The 16,131-nt window shown below is 46.9% G+C and overlaps 2 protein-coding genes across 10 annotated transcripts in view; one reads left to right on the forward strand and one right to left on the reverse strand.

Moving 5' to 3' along the window:
* Positions 1-15,773, reverse strand: part of SDHAF2 (succinate dehydrogenase complex assembly factor 2) — a 32,194-nt gene extending 16,421 nt beyond the window's left edge. The window contains exons 1-6 of one of the 7 annotated variants that reach the window (XM_029956845.1): positions 15,630-15,716; positions 12,977-13,141; positions 12,584-12,807; positions 12,390-12,499; positions 2,728-2,985; positions 1,794-2,511 (exon numbers count right to left, since the gene is read on the reverse strand). In XM_029956845.1, the coding sequence (XP_029812705.1) occupies positions 2,381-2,511; positions 2,728-2,985; positions 12,390-12,499; positions 12,584-12,807 (723 nt within the window). In that variant the 5' untranslated portion in view covers positions 12,977-13,141; positions 15,630-15,716 and the 3' untranslated portion in view covers positions 1,794-2,380. Of the gene's footprint in view, positions 1-1,793; positions 2,512-2,727; positions 2,986-12,389; positions 12,500-12,583; positions 12,808-12,976; positions 13,142-15,629 lie in introns of those variants that run through there. The other 6 variants (XM_029956844.1, XM_029956848.1, XM_029956846.1 and 3 more) reach the window with 6 other exon arrangements.
* Positions 15,774-15,809: 36 nt separating this feature from the next.
* The window catches only part of CPSF7 (cleavage and polyadenylation specific factor 7), a 23,084-nt gene continuing 22,762 nt past the window's right edge, over positions 15,810-16,131 (forward strand). For 2 of the 3 annotated variants that reach the window (XM_029956836.1, XM_029956839.1), the window contains exon 1: positions 15,810-15,894. The gene's annotated coding sequence lies outside the window, so the exon portion shown is untranslated. Of the gene's footprint in view, positions 15,968-16,131 lie in introns of all 3 variants that reach the window. The other variant, XM_029956837.1, reaches the window with a different exon arrangement.

The following is a 16,131-nucleotide window of genomic DNA, read 5'->3' on the forward strand; positions in this document are numbered from 1 at the left end:
TGGGTTGCATAAGCGTCCAGAAGGGACGAGTAAGTTACTGCCCAGTTCGTGTGCACTTCTCACACCTGCTTAGATCACACCTGCTTATACAGACTCCACCTAACGCCCTCCCCGCACTCACCAAGAGGCCCAAGGGTGGCCAGGGGACGCCTGGTCACTGGCCCTGCTTCTGCCTCCCACCGGCCACTCTTACTCCTTGCTTAGGGGAGAGCGCTTCTCGTCCCCCGGGGTTCTGTCTTCACTGGCCGAGAAGACGGCGCGCCGGCTTTCCTACCACGAGCCCTGGTGACCTCAGGGACGTGCCAGGGGATCTGTGTTAGGAGAGAGCTTGTAACTCCCAGGCCTCAGGAGCCCACGACCAAGCACTGACACCTCGCATCTACTGAGATCTCAGTGTGCTGGGGAGCGGGGGGGCGGGGGGGGGGGGTAATGTTAGAGCTTTATGAGCTTTTTCTCTTCTCACTTTTTTATTTTTGAGGAAGTGTGAGTGGGGGAGGAGGGGCAGAGAGGGTGACAGAGGATGCAAAGGGGCTCTGCACTGACAGCAGAGAGCCCGAGGCAGGGCTCAAACTCACAAACCCTGAGACTGCAACCTGGGCTGAAGTCAGATGCTCAACCAAGCCACACAGGTGCCCCACGAGCTTTCTCTTCTCATCTGAAACTCCCGGTTGGTCGGCATCAGGAGTCATCACCCCCATTTTACAGATGAGGAAACAGAGGCTCAGGCCAATTCACTCATCTAGCAAGGGAGCAGCAAAACCAGGATCTGACCTTGAAACCGGTGCCTCCACTGCTGCCTCACCCACACGAGCCATGCTGGTAGCCAGTGCTTACTTGGGGAAGCATCTAGCAGCTTCCTGCCCCTTCGTGACACACAGGTACGTGTCTCAGAATGACCGTTTCCTTCCCTAGCTCTTCAAAGCATGAATTTCCCCTAAGTTCCCACCTGTAAGGCAGAGTGCTCTAGAACAACACTCACACGCTTTGGAAGCTGACTGAACTAAAGGAGACTGTGCAATTTCTTTTTTAAAAAGAAATCATCCTACCTTTTTTTTTTTTGAGAGAAAGTGTGAGTGGAGGAGGGGCAGAGAGAGAGAAAGAGAGACAGAGAGAGGATCCCAAGCAGGCTCTGCACTGTCAGCACAGAGCCCAACATGGGGCTCTCACTCATGAACCCCAAGATCATGACCTGAGCTGAAGTCAGATGCTTAACCGACTGAGCCACCCAGGTGCCCCAAAGGAGACTCTGAATTATGAATGAATAGCTCCTTGACCTTGGACAAATGATTCTCTGAGCCCTCCTTCTCATCTACAGAACGAGCATGACACCACTTTTCCATAGGTGCACGGTGAGACTTTCACGAGGTCACGTAAGGAAAGACTCCTTTTCTTCCCTCCTTCCCAATGCCGCGGGCCTGCACTTCCTGTCACCGGCCGCGTGCTTATCCATTCTGGCCCCCCCTTCTTGAGGGCCACGCCTTCAGGAGGTCCTGGCCCAGTGCGGGTGCCTCCGGCTCTGACTGGATCACAGTTCTGCGGGCAGAGCCCCTCCAGTGAGACCACTGCTAGCCACGAGGAAGTCTTCCGGCCCAGACCTCAGTCCTTCCCACTAATCCACTCAAAGGTGCTATTCCTCACCTGTTGTTCATTTGCCAACGACAAAAATTGGCAAGACCGTAGGAATAGAAGTCTGCCATGGGGCTACATGGAAGTAAAACCCGGGGTCCGGACTCTGTAACGCCCTAGAGACAAATGACTACGGGTTAAAATCATAGCGCGAGGGCTGGAGAGACTGATTTTCCTGTGAATGATTCTTTAATATTTAATGACCTTTTGGTTTACAGAGCAAACGCTGGAGAGAAAACGTGATGAGGAGGAAGTCGAGTCTTAGGCAGTGTGCCCACGCGTGCCCGCCTGCTGCCGCATTCTGCCCACGGTGCCTTCGAAAGATTCGGCTCCAGGGGCCTGGATCTGCTTCCCTGGAAGAAAGGACTGCGCCGGGGCAAAGGGGGAATTTCACTTGAACGCAGCCCCGGCCGCCTCGCCACACGGAGCACGCACGCCTCCCGGCTGAAGCACTGAGCGAGCAGGTTCGCTTCCCTCCAGTGCCCTCCTGTGGCAGAGGCCTGCCTCCGGGGACAGCAGCCAGAACCACGGACCTGAGCGTCGGCCACACCGACACCCACTTCTGGGGCTTAAAACCTGAACGAAAATGTTAGAGTGGGTCCAACTGAATGTGTACACATCCTGAGATGGGTCCATCGTTTGAGGCAAGACAAGCGGGCTGGGTGGGCTAAGGAGAAGCGGGGAGTCAAGGCCACTGCCTATTCTAAGTGAGGGTCCGGGGACGGAGCCCCTGTGGTGGGCAGTGATGTGCAACTCAACGCGGCTTTTCGAAGAGGTATTCAAGATCTGGGGCGCGCAGTCTCTGCTCTTTGTTTTTGTTCTTGGCAAAGTCTCTGAGCATGGCCATGACTTCGTTTTCAAAGATTTCTGGGGCTGGTTTTGCTTCTGCAGGAGAAGAACAGACAGGAAGAAGGTCAGCTGATACTCCAGCGCGGGGACCTTGAAACCGGAAACTCTAGCCTCGGCAAAGAACCAGCAGCTACACGGATGGTCTCCGTCCTCCCTCTGAGCACACACGGCGGCCCCCCAGGAGTCGGCCAACGGCGGCGGCCTGTACTTGGACGGGCTCTATTCTGACAGCTGCCCCCCCTTCTTACACACCGTCCATGGCTGTTCTGGAACGCCTGGGCAGCGCTGAGGAGCTGCAGTGGAGACCACCTGGCCGCCAGACAAAAGTATGCGCCGTCTGGTCCTTTATGAACACATCTGCGGACCCCTGGCTGTGCAGCGTCAGCCGCACTGTTTTGCTCTGCACTTGGTATCCTCTTGCTCTCTGGGCATCGTCGATCCCCTTCGAGCCTATGCATCTCTGGAGGCACCGATCCTCAGCTGTACATGACGAGCTAGCAGTTCCACGAACTAAAGCCAAAAGGATTTCATCATAAGGCTACTTGGGGCGCGGAACATGGACGCAAACCTGGAGACCTGGGCTTGAGTGGACAGACGACAGCATCGAGGGCTGAGACACAAGACGGTTGTCTTGGGAGCGAGCGTACGAGGGAATCCCCATAACTGCGTTCACCGCCAACCCCTCTCTCCACCTTGAGATGCTCACTTAAGGTTCAAATCGCAAGCCGAGCCTCCCACTGGGAGAGCCTGGGTAACGTGCTGGAGGATGACCTTCCTGTCAGGACCGCAATGCTGGGGGAGAGAATGCCTCACGGATGCCCACTTCCCCCTCACTCAGCGCAGAGTCCGGCATCCAACGGACCCGGCATCTGTTTTCTGTGGCAATGAAAATGAAGTTCCAGGGATCCAGGCTTCCCCCCAAAGAACACGGCACTCATCCTGGCAACGAAGCGGATAAAACACACAGAGCATGACTTTCTGCGAGGTCGTCAGAGACCGGAGGTCACCGGGCAACCTAGTAGGATGACATGTAAGGGGAAGGAAGCCCCTCAAAGGAGGAACTGCGCGGGGGCACCTGCTCGCCCGGGACACGTGTAGGAAGGAGACACCGGACACCCTATGGACAGGGAGGAGGAGTCAGGCGAAGGTTTTTAAAAACTGCCACAAGCCAAGTGTGGGCTGGCCCCAGACACCAGGGGAGCCCACGCCCTCCAGGCTGTTCTCCACCCTCCGGAGGTCCCCCCGGACAAGGACAGGTTGCAAGCAGGGGGCTGGAGCGCGCCTCCCCCGGTGCTGTGGGTCGGGAGGAGGGGAGCCGTCCACACTGCAAACCCAGCACCAGCCCGGCGCAGCCCTTCTCCTCTAAAGAATCAGAGCCGTAGAGATTGGGATAGGTCTTCAAATCCAGGCTCCTACAGCGGGTAAGAAGATAAAAGGAAAAAAAAAATCTAGAAAGGCCAGCCCCGGGGAGCCCAGGGCCCCAGGGACTGAAGGTGAACCAGGATAATAGTGAAGGCCCTCCCACCTGCCTTGCCCCCAGAGAGGGAGGCACCAAGGAGGCTCCACAGGAATGTGCTGGGGAAGGAAGAGTGTGGAGAGATTCCCTTTGAGGGGAAAAAGGGAACCCTGAGAAATACCTCTGGAAACTCAGCCCCGACTCTTAACGACATGGTAGCAACAGAGGCTTGTGGTGCAGCGAAGGGAACTGACAGAATTTAGGAGTATCTGGGTGGTTCAGTCAGGTTAAGTGTCAGATTCCTTTTTTTAAACATTTATTTATTTTTGAGAGAGCGTGAGCAGGAGAGGGCCAGAGAGAGGGAGACACAGAATCCAAAGCAGGCTCTAGGCTCTGAGCTGTCAGCACAGAGCCTGATGTGGGGTTCAAACTCAGAACCTGTGAGGTCATGACCTAAGCCGAATTCGGATGCTTAACTGACTGAGCCACGCAGGCGCTCCGAGTTAAGTGTCAGACCCTTGATCTCAGCTCAGGTCTTAGTCTGAGGGTTATGAGTTCAAGCCCTGCGCTGGGCTCCACACTGGGCATGGAGCCTATTTAAAAAACTAAAACCAAAACCAAGACAGAATCTAAGGGAGCTTAAATCCTGACTAGACTGACTTGATCCCCATACAAATAGCCTAGGGGAAGTAAGCCCTTTTCTAGGCATAAATACTACCTACTTCAGTCTTCACGTCTTACTCATAATGTCCAACATCCAATAAAAAATTATGAGACATGCATGCACACAAAAGAGGAAACACGCAACGCACTGTGAAGGGACAGAGCGATCACCAGAAAAACTCAGGGATGACCCAGATGTTAGAACTATGAGGGAATTTAAAGTAACCAATATGTTACTCTCTAGTAGAAAAAGTAGACAAAATGTAGGAACAGATAAGCAACTCCAGCAGAGAGCTGGAAACTGTAGAAGTCAAATGTTAATGTTAAAAATAAAAACACAGTAGTAAACAAGCAGACTGACCTCAACAGGCTCAACAAGAGATTCAACACTTGGAGAAGTGGAAGACCCAATCAATCAACATTACCCAATAAAAAGTCCTCAACCTGATACATAAAAAGAAAAGAGCTGGGGTGCCTGGCCAGCTCAGTTGGAAGAGCAAGCGACTCTTGATCCCAGGGTTGTGAGTTCAAGCCCCATGTTGGGTATAGAGATTAAATAAATATTAAAAAAAAAAAAAAAAAGAAAACAGAGAAAAAGACACAAAACAGAATCCAAAAGCTGTGGAGTAATATTAAATAGTGTAATGGGATCCAACATTCCCAGAGAACCCAAGCAGGAAAATCCCAGAAACAAACATGAAGACACGTCGTGTCCAAGCAGCTTAAAACCAAATAGGAAATGCTGAAAACATTCAGGAAGAAAGGACACACTGCGTATGAAGGAATAAGGACACAGCAGACCTCTTGTCAGAAACTATGCAAACCAGAAGACAGGACCCAGAATCTGAAGCTAATGCTACAGTGAAGGTAATCAAAACAAACCCAAACCCAGCTCAGCTCCTGAGCAGACTGACTCAATCCTGTGCACTAACAGACCAGCAAACAAAATGTGCCCCTGTAAGGGGCTGAAAGAAAATACCATGAACCTATAATTCTATACCCAGTGAAAGTATCCTTTAAAAATGACAAAAGCAGAGCAAATTCATAATAGCAGACCTGCACTACAAGAAATATTAAAAGAAGTTCTTTAGGCAGAAGGACTATGATACCAGATAGAAACATGGATCTAGGGGTGCCTGGGTGGCTCAGTCGGTTAAGTGTCTGGCTTCGGCTCAGGTCATGATCTCATGTTCATGGGTTTGAGCCCCACGTCGGGCTCTGTGCTGACAGCTAGCTCAGAGCCTGGAGCCTGCTTCAGATTCTGTGTCTCCTTCTCTCTCTGACCTTCCCCTGCTCGCGCTTTCTCTGTCTCTCAAAAATAAATAAAAAACATAAAAAAAATTAAAAAAAAAAGAAACATGGATCTATGCAAAGAAGTGAACGTCTCCGGAGAGCACTAAAACAAAGGTAAATATAAGATATATTTGATGCATTGTTATATATACAATATGCACAAAATTATAATCATCTATATGCAAATGTAAAATATAATGTATCCTTTTATTTTAAACTGCTTGAAAGATAACCATCTAAAGAGAAACAGGAAAAACGTAGTGTAGGCTTACAGCATCACAAAAGATGGGAGGGAGGATTTGGGAGTATGTTACTGTAAAGTTCTTACATCACACATGATTCAGTATAAGATTACTTGAAGGGAGACTGTGATTGAGGATGTATATTGTAAACCCTACAGCAATCACTAAAAAAATTATAACAAGAGGTATGAATAATAAACCGACAATGGAGGTCATATGAAATTTTAAATGCTCAAAAAAAAAAAAGAAAGAAAACCATGGAAATGGAGGAAAGGAAAAACAAACAGAAAAAGCAGGAAATAAAGCTGGTGGATTTTAATTCAACCACACTGCTCCTTAGTGATATATAAATGGCCAAAACACACCGATGGAAAGACAGAGACCATAAGATTGAACACAATCTTATGTCTGTGAGCCTGGGTGGCTCAGTCAGTAAAGCATCCGACTTTGGCTCACGTCACAAGCTCACAGCTTGTGAGTTCGAGCCCCGCGTCAGCTCAGAGCCTGGGGCCTGCTTCAGATTCTGTGTCCCTCTCTTGCTCTGCCCTGCCTGTTTGTGCTCTGTCCCTCTCTCTCTCAAGAATAAATAAAACATTAAAAAAATTTTTTTTAATTGAATAAAAAAGAGACTACATGTGCTACCTATAAGATATAAATGAAATATAAAGACAACAATATGGGGCACCTGGCTGGCTGGCTGGTAGAGTATGTGGCTCTTGATCTCAGGTTCGTGAGTCCAAGCCCCACGTTGGGTGTAGAGATCACTTAAATAAATAAATTTTTTAAAAAAAGTATAAAGACAAAGATAGGTTCGAAGTAAAAGAAAGGCATGGGAGGCGGACGTCTAAGTTGGCCCTCAGAATTTCCCACCCCCTGGTGTACAGGCCCTGCACAATGTTCAGGACTGTGAGCACAACGGTCCTCACTACCATGATCAGGCTGTGTCACACAGCGCGGCTGGCCTCAGGACAGGGAAATTACCCAGATGGTTAAACCTAATCACGTGTGGTTTTTTCGTGCTCTCCCTCTCAGAATAAACAAACTTAAAAAGAGAGAGAGACATTATATAATGGTAAAAGAGTCCATATTTCCACACCACACAGCTTCAAAATACATGAAGGGTGGGGCCCCTGGGTGGCTCAGTTGGTTGAACGTCCAACTTCAGCTCAGGTCATGATCTCACAGTTTGTGGGTTCAAGCCCCGTGTCGGGCTCTGTGCTGACAGCTCAGAGCCTGGAGCCTGCTTCGGATTCTGTGTCTCCCTCTCTCTCTGCCCCTCCCCTGCTCATGATCTGTCTCTCTGTGTCTCTCAAAAATAAATAAATGTTAAAAAATTAAAGAAAAAATACATGAAGGAAAAACTGTGAGAACTGAAAGGAGTTAACAGAAATCCGCAATTACGATTGGAGATTTTTATGCTCTTTGATTAGTTTACAGAAGATGTACGGAGAAAACCCATCAGGAGACAGGGACATGACGAACAGCTTCACCCAAGCTGACCTAGCTGACGTTACGGCACACTTCACCCACGGGGGCAAAAGACACATTATGTTCAAATGACTGCATGTGACCCCAGTTCAGGGTATAAAACAAATTTCAAAAAACTTAACTAAAACCATGTAACATACATTCTGTGGTCATAATGGATTAAATAACTGAGAAACATCTGGAAATATTTTAAATGAAACTTCTCAACAACTCATGGATCAAAGAGGAAGTCAGAAGGCAAATCAGAAAATATTTTGAACTGAATGCAAATGAAAACACTTAAGACATCCACAGTGGCAACATGAAGCTAGAGCAGTGCTTAGAGGGAAATTCGCAGCATTAAATGCATACAGTAAAAAAGGAGGTCTCAAATCAGTGAACTCAACCTCCCCCTTAAGAAACTAAAAAATGAGAGCAAATTAAGCCCAACACAAGCAGAAAAAAGGAAATAATAAGGAGCTGAAATCAATGGAATTAGAAAAAAAAGAGAGAAAAATCAATGAATCAAAGCTGGCTCTCTGAAAAAATAAATAAAATTGATAAACTTTTAGCCAGACTGATCAAGGAAAAAAACACACCACCAATCACCAACATTAAAAATAAAGGAAGGACCTCACTATGGCTCTTCAGATATTCAAAGAAAAAGGGAATACTATCAACTTCGATTTCACAGCCCATGTGATATGGGCAAATTTCTTAAAGACACACAGACTAACAAATCTTGTCGAGGGAGAAACGGTAACTGGAATCGTTCCGTAGCTAGTATAAAAAACAAAAAACAAAAAACATTAGACTTTACAGTTAAAAACTTCCAACGGAGAAAACCTCAGATCCAGATGGCTTCCCTAGCATATTCAACCAAACGTTTAAGGCAGAAATAATACCAATTCTAAACACTCCTCCAGGAAATGGAAGAGGAGAGCACTGCACAACTCATTTTACGAAGCCAGCGTGACCCTGATCAAAACCAGATGGTGTTACACGAAAACTACACACCAATACCCTCGTGAAGACAGATACAAATATCTTCAAAATATTTGCAAATCAAATACCTATCAAGACCAGGTGGTGTTTAATCACAGGAATGCAAGGTTGGTTCAGTATCTAAAAGTCAATCAATCAAAAATTCATCTTACCAATAGACTAAAGGGAAAAAAAATCATGACCCAAAAATGATCATTTCTATAGAAATGCCTAGAAAGCACCTGACAAAATTCCGTATCTATCTATGAAAAACCACTCAATATACCAGAACCAGAAGGAAATTTTCTCAATCTGATAAAAAGCATTTACAACTGACCTAAAGCTAACGTTTTATTTATATCATTTTTTAAATGTTTATTTTTGAGAGTGTGTGCACATGCACGCGCGCCTGCACACACACACCCTACACAAGACAGGGAAGAGCAGAGAGAGAAGTGGGTAAAGAGGATCTGAAGCAGGCTATGTGCTAACAGCAGAGAGCCGATGCGGAGCTCGAACTCATGAGCAATGAGATCATGACCTGAGACGAAGTTGGACACTTAACCGCCTGAGCCCCCCAGGCGCCTCCAGCTAACATTGTACTTGATGGTGAGAGACTGAGCACCTCCTGCCTGACAGTGGGAACACAGCAAGGCCACCTGCTCTCGCCGCTGCTACTCAGCGTCATACCAGACACCCCAGACAGGGCAATAAAGCAAATTAAAGATACAAAAGGCATATACAATACAGGTTGGAAAAGAAGAAAGAAAACCATCCCTGTTCACAGATGACACAGCTGTCTACATGGAAAATCCCAAAGAATCTACAAAATAGCTCCTAGCTCTGAGTGAGCCTAGCAAGGTCACAGGATACAAAAATCTGTCCTAGTCCTGCATTCCACCAACAATGGGAAAGTGGAAACTTTTCCTACAGTGCCATTTATAACAGCACCAAAATACATGAAATCCAACAAAACATGTCTGAAACATGCTGGAAACTACAAAACACGGACTGTAGCAGTCAGACTTCCAGTATGGCACTCACTGAGGTCCACCTCCCAGTATCAAGCCCTTGTGTGAGCCCCACCCCCACCCTGGGCTGGACCTAATGATTTGATTCGAACCAATAGAAGGCGGCGAGGATAACAGAAAGTCATTTCTGTGACTATGTTACAAAACACTGAGACTTCCGTCTTCCTAGCGGGACTCCTCTGTCGCCTTCTCAGCTGGCAGGCTCCAGAGATGCAAGCTGCCAAGTGGGAGAGGCGCTGGTGACAACGGACAGAAGGCAGCCTCCAGGCAACAGCCAGCAGGTGGGGAGCCTGGAGGAACTTGGTTCTGCCAACAGCAGAGAGAACTTGAAGCGGCCCTCCCCCAGGGGAGCCTCCAGAAGAAAGCCCCTGGACCGTAACCTTGTGAATAAAGCAGGGGACCCAGCTAAGCCACGCCTGGCTTCCAGGCCCACAGCAACGATGAGATAATAAAGGTGTGTTTAAGTCAGTAAGTTTTGGGGTAATCTTTTATGCAACAATGGAGATGCAGCATATTCATAGATTAGACGATTCTAATTGCTAAAAAAAACTTTTCCCAAACTGATCTGTTGATTTAACACAACTCCAATCAAAATCCAAATAGGATTTGTTGTTTTTTTTTTTCTTAGAGAAATTGAACAGGTGATTCTAAACCTATAAAATTCCTAGAAGAAAACAGAGAAAATCCATGATTTTGAATCAGGTGGAGTTTTTAGACACAGTATCAAAAGCACAATCCACTAAATCACCGAACAAAACATCGTATTATCACCAAAATTAAAAACTGCTCTTTGCGGCGCTCCCGGGTGGCTCGGTGGGTTAAGCCTCAGCTCGGGTCATGATCTCGCAGTTCATGAGTTTGAGCCCCAAGTTGGGCTCTGTGCTGACAGCTCAGACTCTGGGACTCCCTCTCTCTCTCAAATACAAATAAACATTAAAAAAAACACAACTGCTCTTGAAAGATAATGTTAAGAAAATAAAAAGACAAGCCATGGATAAGTAGAAAGAAATTTACAAGATACGTGTCTGATAAAGGTCTTGAATCTGACATATAGAACAACTCAAAATTGAATTAGAAAATAAGCCCAATTAAGAAAAAACACAAAGGTGGGGTAAGATTTGAAGAGACATATCAGCAAAGATATATCAATGGCAATAAGCACTGAAAAAAAAGAGCCTCACCATCCTTAGTTATCAGTAAATGCCAATTCACTACAGTGAATATCACTGCATATTCCTTAGAGTGGCTACAAACAATAACAAAACCCTGGCAATACCAAATGCCCGTAAGGATCTGCCCCTACGGTTCTGCCTTTCTCAGTATATCATATAGATGGAATCATTCAGTACTGTGACCCTGGCCCCTTTCACTTGACACAGGAGTCAGCAAACTATGGCCTATGGGTGAAGAATGACTTTTAAATGGTTGAGGAACAGTCAGAAGGCTATTTCATGACACATGAAAATGATATGAAACCCAAGGTTCCGTGCCTGTCAATACAGTTTTATTGTATCGTAGCCACACTCAATTGTTTACCTATTGTCCGAGGCAGTCTGCAGGGCCCAAGGGCAGGAGGGAATGTCTGCCAGAGACTGTACGGCAAACTCATTATAGAAAAAGTCTGCCACAAACATAGACTTACAATAGGACTCATTAACCCTCTCCTTGGTAATTACCCAAGAAAAACTAAAACCTACTTCTGCACGAAGCTGTATGCAAATGTTTATAGTGGCTTTATTCATAATCACCTCAAGCTGGAAACACCATGATGTCCCTCAACTGGTCAATGGACAGACACACTGCGGCACACCCACACGATACAACTTTACTCAACAATACTCAGGGCCAACACGTGGTTTACACCTTGTGGGCCACCTAAGCCTCCAGACTCTGTACCATCACACTTTATATGTGGAACCTATAGGATGGTTTCTATTTTGTGGCTCAAACATTACTGGAAACACAAAAACTGATGACCCAGAGCGTAACAGAAATGACAAGATGTCCCCAAATATCCATCCTCCCGTCTTCCCTTGATAACAGAACCCCCAAGCTAGCTGGACACATGGACTGGACCGTTTTCTCATTATGATGAGGTGTCGCCACGTGACTAAACCGTGGCTAATGGAACATAAGTGGAACCGTGGTGTATAATTTCCTGAGAAGGAATCACAAAGCGTCGGGTGCACACTTCTGTATGTTTACTCCTGGCCGGACCACGGACGGGACAGAGCCTCAGCAACCAGCTTTGACCATGAGGCAGCCAGCTCATGCTGAGGATGAAGGAGCAGCAAATCACGAGGCATCTGGACCTCATGATTTCTGAATGGAATGCCTGCCTCTGCACTTTTGTCATGACACAGAATTACAGTTCTGAGTTGCTTATGCTATTGTTTGGGATTTGTTTTGTTTTTCACTCACAGTCAAAACTAACCCTCACTCTACACAGGGAGAACTGTTCTTCCCAAAGGCAGCGCCGGAGTGACACTACTGAAGAATTCTTACCACGCAGCCTTTTAGAGCTGCCGTTCCACACCATTCCCAGCCCAGTTCTTCTAGAACTCTGCCACTCTCCACACCGTTCCACTAACCTCCTTGCTGCTTAGACATGCTTCTATTGCTTGCAAATGCACTTTCAGTAATAAAACAATTTCGCACACTTTGAAAAACGTGAGTGTCTATCACATGAATGAATGAAAATGGATGCGATTCCGGACACAAATCAGCGGAAGTCATCCTATTTCCCACATCATGCTGCTTGCTTATCATGCCCAGTACCTGTGGCCCAGTAGTAAATATCCCAGTCATTGCTGGGCTCATTAATCAGGCGGTCATACAGGTTCAGCTGTCTCTCTGTCATGCGGTGCAGGTATTCTTTGGCAAAGAGGCTAAAAACGAGAAAGAGAGAGAAGGAAGTTGAAAAGGCGGTCTCCAGTACGCGAGAAGTGACGGCAAGACTCGTACTTCCCTACCTAAGCAGAATACAGTTTTCCAACATTCCCCTCTTTCTGCTCTCATAGAGTAGCCGGGCTCTTTTGGTTTCTATGGATTCATCAGTCCGCTCTTGCCACGGAGGCAAAGGGATTTCGATCATGTCTTTTTGGGAATCTGTTGGGCTGTCGCCTCTGTAGAAACGGCTGAATGGTGGTGTGCTGAGCGAGGGTGACGCTAGGTGACGCCTTGACAGAGCAAGCATCTGAAATAAAGCACAAACATCTTTAGAAGGGCTGCCATCGCTGTCATTCGCTCAATACTTTGTAGCTGCGAAGCTCATTCAATCTCATTTAGTCCTTAAGAAGTTGTGTGGATACCGTCCCCACTTTATAGCTTAGGAAGCTGAGGCTGCAAGAGGTCAAATAACTTACCAAGGTCACCCAAACAGTGACTGCAGTGAGGAGTAGGACCCAGCCCTCACTGCACACGTGTTCTTAACGAGTACCTTTCCAGAAATTCTCCAGCGGAAGTATCTTCTCCTTCCTTTGTATTCCCTTAACATTCTTAATGGGGTGGCATGTATTTTAGCCACTTGCCTGTGTTAGAATGTGAGCACACGGTGATGGCGTGGTCCCTAATCCCCAGAAGGCTCCCAATCTAGAGCAGGGTAAAACCTATCAAGCTGCAATGTGAAGGTAGTGACGCCAGCCCGATGGTGGAACAGGAAGCACCCCCCCCACCCCCCGCTTCTCCCACGGAGACAGCCACTCCCTAATGATATGTGGACCAATTCCCTTTACGAGAAATCCAGAAATCAGGTAAGAGGCTCCTGAAACAAGAAGTCAGCAAACCCTGCCAATAGAGAATTTATATGCACAAACCTAGAGAAAATATATCCACACAGAAATGTTCGAGAAGCTCTCAGAATCTGTAGCCAGGCTGACTGCTGAAGGTCTTGCTTGTACAAAGCCAGTCTAAAAAGACTGGGAGAGTGGACTGCTTTTTCAAAAGCTTGGATCCAACATAAATTTGCAAGGGACACCAAGAAACAGGAAAACGTGACCCAATCAAAGAAACAAAATAAATCTCTAGAGGCCAACCCTAAAGAAATAGAGGCGTATGAAATACCTGACAAAGAATTCAAAACAACTGTCATCAAGATGTGCAATTTGCTCTGGAAAACAATGCATGAACAGAATGACAATATCAACAGAGAGAAATATTAAATAGAACCAAACAAATTTTGGGGCTAAAGAATACAATAACCAAATGAAAAAATTTCGCTACAGGAATTAACTAGCAGACTCGATCAAGTGGAAGAAAGAATCAGTGATCTCAAAGACGGTGATTTGAAACTTCCCAATCAGAGAAAGAAAAAAAAAAAAGAATGAAAAAGAGTGAAATATTCCTAAGGGACTTATGGGACATCATCAGGCAAACCAACAAAAAGGTTATGGGGTACCGGAGAAAAGACAAAGAAACAGAAAGCTCGTTTAGAGAAATGGCCCGGGGTGGCACGCTGGCCCAGTCAGTGGAGCACGTGACTACTGATCTTGGAGTTGTCAGTGCGAGCCACCTATCGGGTGTACAAATTAACACAAAGAAATGGCCAGAAACTTGCCAAATTTGGGGAAGTTCGGACGTCCAAATTCAAGAAGCCCAAAGGACCCAAAGGATGATAGAGAGCAACACAAAAGAATACAAAAGCATAAAGATCACCGGTAAAGATAAATATGACAAATACAGAATATTGTAATATTGTAACAATGGTACATAAATCACTTTTAATGCTAGTGGAGAAGTTAAGAGAAAAACATAAAAATAACCCTAAACTATGCTAATGGATACACGATATAAAAATATGAAATCACATCAATAACGTAAAGCTGGAGGGGTAAGAGTACTTTCTCGATCAGTAATTATATGTAAATGAACTAAACTCTCCAAACAAAACACTAGAGTGGCTAGGTGGATTAAAAACCAGGATCCAACTATAAACTGTTAACAGACTCCTTTTAGATGTAAGAATACACAGGCTCAAAGTGAAAAGATGAAAAAAAGATAACCTGGGCAAATGGTAACCGAAGAGCAAAGATGGCGCTACTTATGTCAGTCAAAGTAGGCTTTAAGTCAAAAACTGTCACAAAAGATAAGGGACGTTATATAATGATAAAAGGGTCAATGCTCCATGAATCTGTAACAATCATAAATATACATGCAGCCAACATGGGAGCACCCAAACAGGTGAAGCAAACATTGACAGAACTGAAGAAAGAAAATAAACAGCAACACAATAAAAATAGATTTCAGTAATGGATAGAACATCTAGGCAGAAGATCAATAAGTAAACAGAAGACCTGAACAACACTATGGATCAAACGGACCTAAACGGACATATACGGAACACTCCAGCAGAACACATTCCTTGCAAGCACACGGAGAATATTCTCCAAGATAGATCAAGATCCCGTTAGGTTGCAAAACAGGTCTTACCAAATTAAAAAAGATTAGAGTGACACAACGTATCTTTTCTGACCACAATGAACTAAAACTACAGTTCCATAACAGAAGGAAAACTGTAAAGTTCACAAATATGTTACAATTAACACACTCTAGGTCACGAATAGTTCTAACGGGTCCAAGAAGAAATCAAAAGGGGAATTCGGAAAGATCTTGAGACAAACGAAAACCCAACATACCAAGAATTATGAGATGCAATAACAAAAGTAGAGAGAAGTTTACAGTCGGAAAAGCCTACGTGTAAAAAAATTTACAATGTGAAATCCTAACAGGTATTAGAGAAGACATAAGAACAGAGACTTAAGAACAGAGAGAAGCGGCACACAGGGGCGGTGCAGCCAGTTCCACCGGAAGAACAGGTGAAATCTGAAATGGGTGTCGCAGGAGACAGGCACACAGTGAGCTCTGAAAAGAGCTGCTGTGACGGATCTCCCCTTGGGTCTGCCCTTGCCCTGGGCAATCAGGCAGCTGGAGGCTCCTGGCAGTCTCCATGACTGCGTTGGAAGACGAGACTCAGTCCCCACTACGGCCTGCCCAGCACCCTAAAACCTCCACTCTCCTCACCCGTGCCAGACTCGGGAACATGGTGGCCATCGCCATCCTTCCCGACCCGCACCGGACGCCTCTGGCCAGGCCACTTCCGGGAACTTCCGGACGCCTGCGCTGTGGGCTTCTGCTCCGAGGCCCTGGGCCGGAAGATGAGTCCCTGCGTATGGCGGAAGTGGCTATGCGTGTGACGCCAGCGGCGGGGGGGCGGGACCTGGGACCGAGAGCGGTTCGCGCGCTTCGGGCCTAGTCCGGACTCGCCGCCGCCGCCGCCATATTCCCGGTAACGGGGGCGCGCGGCTGGGGGCCGGCTGGGCCGGAAGAGGGCTCGGGGCCGGCGCTGAAACTGGGAGGGGGTCGGTTGAGTTTGGGGCCGCCGGAGTCGGCGGGCGGAGGGAGGCGCGGGCCTTTGAGGGAGGAGGCCGAGGGCGCCGGGCCGAGTCTGTGGGGAGGGAGCGGGGCGGGCCTAGCCTGGGGGCGAGGACTGGGCCTGGGTGGGGAGCGGGGGCGGCCGGAGCTC

Source organism: Suricata suricatta, chromosome 11, assembly GCF_006229205.1.
Source record: "Suricata suricatta isolate VVHF042 chromosome 11, meerkat_22Aug2017_6uvM2_HiC, whole genome shotgun sequence".
Lineage (NCBI taxonomy): Eukaryota > Metazoa > Chordata > Mammalia > Carnivora > Herpestidae > Suricata > Suricata suricatta.